Genomic DNA, 5,596 nt, shown 5'->3' on the forward strand with positions numbered 1-5,596 from the left:
TGCTCCCAGCCCACCCTGTGTGGAAGGGGCTGGGACCCCTGCAGGCCAGGGCAGGGGCCTCAGTGTTGGCTGCTGGGACCGGCAGGGCTGCGGACAGGCCCCTGAGTTTAGGAGAGGAAGAAACAGCAGGGTTCAGGGAGGAACCCCTGCCTGGCTCTGGCCTACCTGACAGAGTGAGCCCTCCCCCCACACTCAGCTTCTCCTCCCAGGCAGAGATGGGCCCTACAGGATGTAACCCAGTGTCAAAATAGAGGCACTGACCGTCCCAGGCCAGCAGAGGCTCCCTCAGTGCCGCCAGGCTGGGGACAAGGCCCTTACAGGTGCCCATTGATCCTCTGAACTTGTCACGGCTGCTGGGCACCTTGAGCGCTGAGCCCCCCTCCTTGCACAGCTCCACCCAGAGCCTAAGGGTGAAGCCTGCAGCCCAAGGCTGGGCACAGTGCTGCCCTCCCTGGCTGCCCCGGCCATGTGACTGTGGGCCGGGGGTGGGGGGACAGGTACAAGTCCCAGCCTCACTACTGAACTCGGTGAGGCCCTGTGGACTCTGGGGAGCCACCCCTCAGCACCAGGAGCATGGAGGGGGCCTGATCCTCTCCAGGCCCCCTGGAATCCTGGCCAGGGTGCAGGCTCCAGGCAGAACTCCGACACATCCACACCATCAAATTGCCCCCCACAGTGCCCAGGCCCCTGGCAACCCTCTGATTCCAGTGCCCCACCCCCAGCTGAGAACGAGGCCAGGGGGCCCTGCCTGCGGTCACCTGGAGCCACACGGTTAGCAGCCCTGACTCCAGCCCTTCTCTGCCCCACTGGGTCGTCGGGCAGGGCCTGTCTCCACCTGTGTCCAGTACACAGGCACCTTAGTGCTGGGGGTCACAAACACCTAGCTAGGGAATCGAGTGCTGGGGACTTCTGGCTGACACCCCACTTCAAGTCAGACTTGGCCACTCACCCTTAGAACCACCCGGGCCCTCCTGCCCTGGCCCCCCTGCCAAGCCTTCCCCCACAGTCTCACAGGGCCTGTGCCTTTCCAGTGTCTTCCTTTGGGTCCTCTGTGCCTGCCCCTCCTGGAGCCCTCTTTACCCATGATTACACGCCCCATGGGTCCTGCCCAGCTGGCCTTTGGCACCATGTCAGCAGCCAGGCCACACTCAAGGCCCATGTCCTACCATGAACACAGCCCTGAGGCCCCAGTGTATCGCCCTGGCCCAGGAGGTGCCCTGGATGGGCTCCCCTGGGGGCCCAGTCTGGCGGGGCAATCCCGCACACTGCCTCTGGGAGGGGCTGGCCAGACCAGGCCTCCTGCTGCCCAGCTCAGAGGACGCTGCGGGCAGCCTCTGGCCAGCCCCCCAGCACAGCCTCTCACTGCTGTTGGGGCCCCTGGGTGCTCACATCCCGTGTCATCCAGGCTGCTGGCGCGTGGCAGGGAGCTCTTTCTTGGGGTGAAAACAGGGTGAGCGTGCAGGTCAGTGCCCAGCGCCTGCGAGGAAGGCTCGGGCAGCTCAAGTTCACAGAAACAGACCCAGGCTGTGTGGTGGGGCATGGCAGGGCGGGGAGCAGAGTTCCAGTGTTTATTATTGTACATATATATATATTTCATGTGTATACACAGATAGTTTTCTCTCTTGGAAGTATTAAAAAATTGATCAACCTTCAATCTATAAAAAATACCTACTCTACATGATAGAAAAATCTCTCCTCCAAGTTTACACTGATTTACACCCAAGGCTTTCCCCCAGAATGTACAATACGAGGCAACATCTTAAACCTTAGTGTAGAAGGTGGGCCACGCAGAGGGTGGAAGGACACAGGGCCACACACATGCTCGCACGCTCGCACGCACACACACTCCCTCACGCACATGCTCGCACCAGCAGGGCCCCCACCCCGCCCCCTCCAGGAGGCTCCTGGCCACACTCAGGCCCTGGGGCAGGCCCGCAGCCCCGGGGGGTGATGCTGCTGCTCCTTGAAGGAGCCCCCAAGCTGCCAGGAAGGCCCTGACCTGTGGACATGGGGGCCAGCCCTGCCTGGCCTCCTGCAAAGCGCTCCTGGCAGAGGGACCACGACCCCTGAAGACCTCTGACTCCCGGAGGAAGCTGGCTCCAGACGTGCGGACTCCTGGGGGCAGTGGACATTCGCACGGGGAAGAGGGCCTGCCCCCCAGAGTCAGTGACCTCCACTGGTGGCTCTCACATCATAGGATTAGTGCACGGCCCTGTAACCCGAAGGCCCCCGGGCTTCACACTGGACCAAGGGGCCCCTTCCAGTTGGGTGCCGGCTCAAACAGCCCAAGAAAGCTGGGGGCACGGCAGCGCCTGGTGGGACCCTGACGGCACTGTTCTCGCCTGCCTATCCTCCCCCCACGTCCAGCGCCAGAGTTCTGGGGCCTATGTGCCATCCAGGGGCAGCGCAGGCCTGGATGGCACCGGGCAGGGCACCTGGTGGCCACGGGGAGCAGCACCCCAGGGGGACCCGTTTCCCTTCCCGACCGGGCGGGAAGCGCGGGAGGTCTGAGGGGCACGCCCAGCCTGAGGCTGTCCTGGAGCCCCTCCGTCTGGCCCCGCCCTGGCTCAGCTGTGTCCTCCCGCTGGGCGAAGGAGACCCCGCGTGCTGGGTGGAGACTTCCTGCGGCTACTTGACCTCCAGGATGGACGGGTTGGTCTCCATGATGGCCACGATGATCCTGTCGATGTAGTCTTGCAGCCGGAAGTTGATCTCCTCCTGCTTCTGGATGGCGTCCATGAGCTGGGGGGGTAGTGGGGCACGGGGTTGGTGCCTGGCACCTGGACTGCCGGGGCCTGTGGGCCGCGTGGGGCACGTGGGGGCGGGGCCGTTACCTCATCTCGGGAGACTGAGCTGATCTCCGCGGCCAGGGACTCCGAGAAGGCCGTGGAGAAGAGGCTCCTGGCGCCCTGGATGCTCAGGTTGATGATCTGCCCGTTGAGCTCGTCGTTCTGCTCCTTCAGGCTGCGGTTGTCCTGGGGGACACGGGGCGTCACTCCTGGGTGCACGGGACAGGCCCTCCCGCCGGGTGCAGCCCCAGCGCACCTGCTTGAGCCTGCGGACCTCCTGCTCCAGCTCGCTCTCCCGCGTGCGGCTGTGGTATTCCTGCAGACCCGCGCTGCTGCTGCGGCCCCTCCGCTGCTCAGCCTCCAGCTTGAAGAGCTGCAGGTGTTCCAGCTGCTTGCGGGGGTCCCCGATCAGCTGCGGGGGATTGGGCTCAGCCAGGCCGCAGGGCCTCTGGGCGGTCTCCGCACCCATGGGGGCGGCCCCTGCTCACCTCCTGGGTGGCCTCCTTGTCCCTCTGGAACTGGTGCCTCTCGTGGCTCAGCCGGTCCCCCAGCTTCCGCCTGTTCTCCTGCTCGTCGCTGAGCCGCACGGACAGCTCCTCAATCTCATCTAGCAGCTTCTGCTTCTCCTGTAAGAAAGAAGGTTGCCGTGGACACGCCCGTATGCCGTGGTCCCTCGCAGCTCCCCCAGGCCCAGGTACTGTTTCTGTTGAGGGAGACGGGACCCACACAGGAGCAGGGACTGAACCCAAGTGCTCCCAGGTGTCCTCAGGGCACACAGTGGCCCAGCTGAAGTCAGTCCATCAAGGACAGCATCCTGGATCAAATCAGGGGTTAATCTAAGCGTAACTTTCCAGGCCCAAGGACCCTGAGAAGCCAGGCAGGGCCGCTCACCTTTTGGCAAAGGGAGGGCCAGGCCCCACCTGTCCTGGCTCTCAGCCCAGGGCCCCCATGTCACTGCCAACCAGGTTGCTCCCTCAACTTGGAGACCCTGTCTCAGGTCCCGGCGGCCTGCAGGTACCCCAGGAGGAGCGCGGGGAGCCGGCGGGCAGCTCACCTCCTCCAGGCGCTCGATGTTGGCCTTCAGGCAGGGCGTGCAGGACCTCAGCTCGCTGTTCTCCTCATCCAGCTGCTGCAGCCTGGGCACAAGAACTAGGCTGGGACCCGCAGAGCTGTCCCCGACCCCACACGCGCCCACACAGGGGCCAGAGCTCCTCACAAGCCAGGACGGCATCTACACCTCAGGTGTGGGGACGCCTCACGTTTACAGAAAAGCTGTCACCACGGAGCAAGTCCCTGGACCCTGAGCCCCTAGCGGCTTCTCGAGGCATTTGCAAGTCCTCGTGGCATCCGTCACACACCGGAAACATGGGCGACCAAGCCAACGGCCTCGACCCAGCCTCCCCCAGGCGCCCCTTCCCGTCGGGTCCCTGCACGGCGACGCCATCACAGCTCCTCTGTCCCCTCGGGGCTGCAGCATCTCTAGGCTTCCTCGCTCTTCATGACCTTGTTCTGAGCAGGCCTGGCCCTGTGTTTGGTGGACTCCCCTCAGGCTGGGCCCGTCTGGGGTCCTCTGGAGACTGGACAGGCTGTGGGTCTGGGGAGAGCCCCACAGAGAGGGGTTCCCTTCGCATCCCGCGTGACGCTGACCTGGACCACTGGGTGGTCTGTCTGCCAGGTGTCTCCTTGGTCAGGTTCTGCTTTTCCCATCTGTCCTCTGTCTTCTAGTCACGGGCCCCGTCCAGGCTCCAGGGACGCCCAAAGGGGCTTCTCCACGTGTTGTTTGGGCTCCTCATTGGCTCAGGCTCTGGCAGAGGCTCCTGCTCTGCCCCAGCTCTGCCCACCTGGAACCCGTGATGCACCGCATGGCTGTGCTCCAGTGCCTCCCCGCTTCTGCTGGTTTTTCTCTGGCCCAACCACATGCCCGCCCTTCTCCCAGGAGCCCTGGTTCCTTCCCTCACGCCCCTGAACCCCCAGGGCTACAGGTCCAGGCACAAGGAGCTGCTGACTGAGGTGCATAGGGCAGGCAGTGACCCGAGTGCCGTCTTGCTCCGAGGGCCTCTTGAGGCCCCATCCACCTTTAGCCCCAGCTGCTGCCTGTTTGACCAGCAGGATGGCCCGCCCATGGCACCCACAGGCCAGTGCACAGGGCCCCACGGAGAGGCTCTCCTGAAGTCCGCTGACCCCACTGTCCCGAGGTCCAGCAAGAAGGCTGTCCCGGGTGCTGGCGCAGCTGGCCTGCCCCCGGGAGGCCTCTGTCCAGGGAGACCCCAGCACAGCTCTGCGTGCAGCCCCTCCTGCCGCCCACCACTGTGAAAACGTGTCCAAATGTATCTTCCAGCTTTAAGAGCTGGACATAAACACATGCTTTAGGGCCTGGAGTCATGAATCCCTGCTGCCTGCTGAAGGCTGAGGGTGGGGCCATTCAGTCACAAAGATGGTGACTCTGCAGGAGGACGGCAGGAACCCTCGTCAGGGACCCCACAGCTGACCAGCAGCCTGTGGGCATTTAGGTTCTCTGCCAGTTTTGAGATGCACGTGTCAGCATGTGTGGACACCGCAGACTAAGTTCCTGGTCCCCTCCTGTGCCTTTGTGGGCATGTGCGTGGAGCCTGCTCCCCTTTCCTGACTGTTTAAGGCTCATGCCTTCAGGGGAGCCCAGGGTAATGTTCTCAGGTTGCCTTAAAGAAAGATGGTGACTTTGATTTGGTTGGTGTAACGTCCTCACGAGAAAGATTAGAGGAGATGACATCCAGGTGGTGTCCATCTTTGATCCCGATAATCATGGCCTTCAGTACAGTCTTACAGTT

At 63.4% G+C, this 5,596-nt stretch overlaps 1 protein-coding gene across 1 annotated transcript in view; it reads right to left on the reverse strand.

Moving 5' to 3' along the window:
- Positions 1–1,527: 1,527 nt before the first annotated feature.
- Positions 1,528–5,596, reverse strand: part of RAB11FIP3 (RAB11 family interacting protein 3 (class II)) — a 60,917-nt gene continuing 56,848 nt past the window's right edge. The window contains exons 10-14 of the mRNA XM_010840983.1: positions 3,844–4,020; positions 3,278–3,415; positions 3,046–3,201; positions 2,835–2,975; positions 1,528–2,742 (exon numbers count right to left, since the gene is read on the reverse strand). Coding sequence (XP_010839285.1) covers positions 2,629–2,742; positions 2,835–2,975; positions 3,046–3,201; positions 3,278–3,415; positions 3,844–4,020 — 726 coding nt within the window. The 3' untranslated portion in view covers positions 1,528–2,628. The remainder of the gene's footprint in view (positions 2,743–2,834; positions 2,976–3,045; positions 3,202–3,277; positions 3,416–3,843; positions 4,021–5,596) is intronic.

Source organism: Bison bison, unplaced genomic scaffold (assembly GCF_000754665.1).
Source record: "Bison bison bison isolate TAMUID 2011002044 unplaced genomic scaffold, Bison_UMD1.0 scf7180017846849, whole genome shotgun sequence".
NCBI lineage: Eukaryota > Metazoa > Chordata > Mammalia > Artiodactyla > Bovidae > Bison > Bison bison.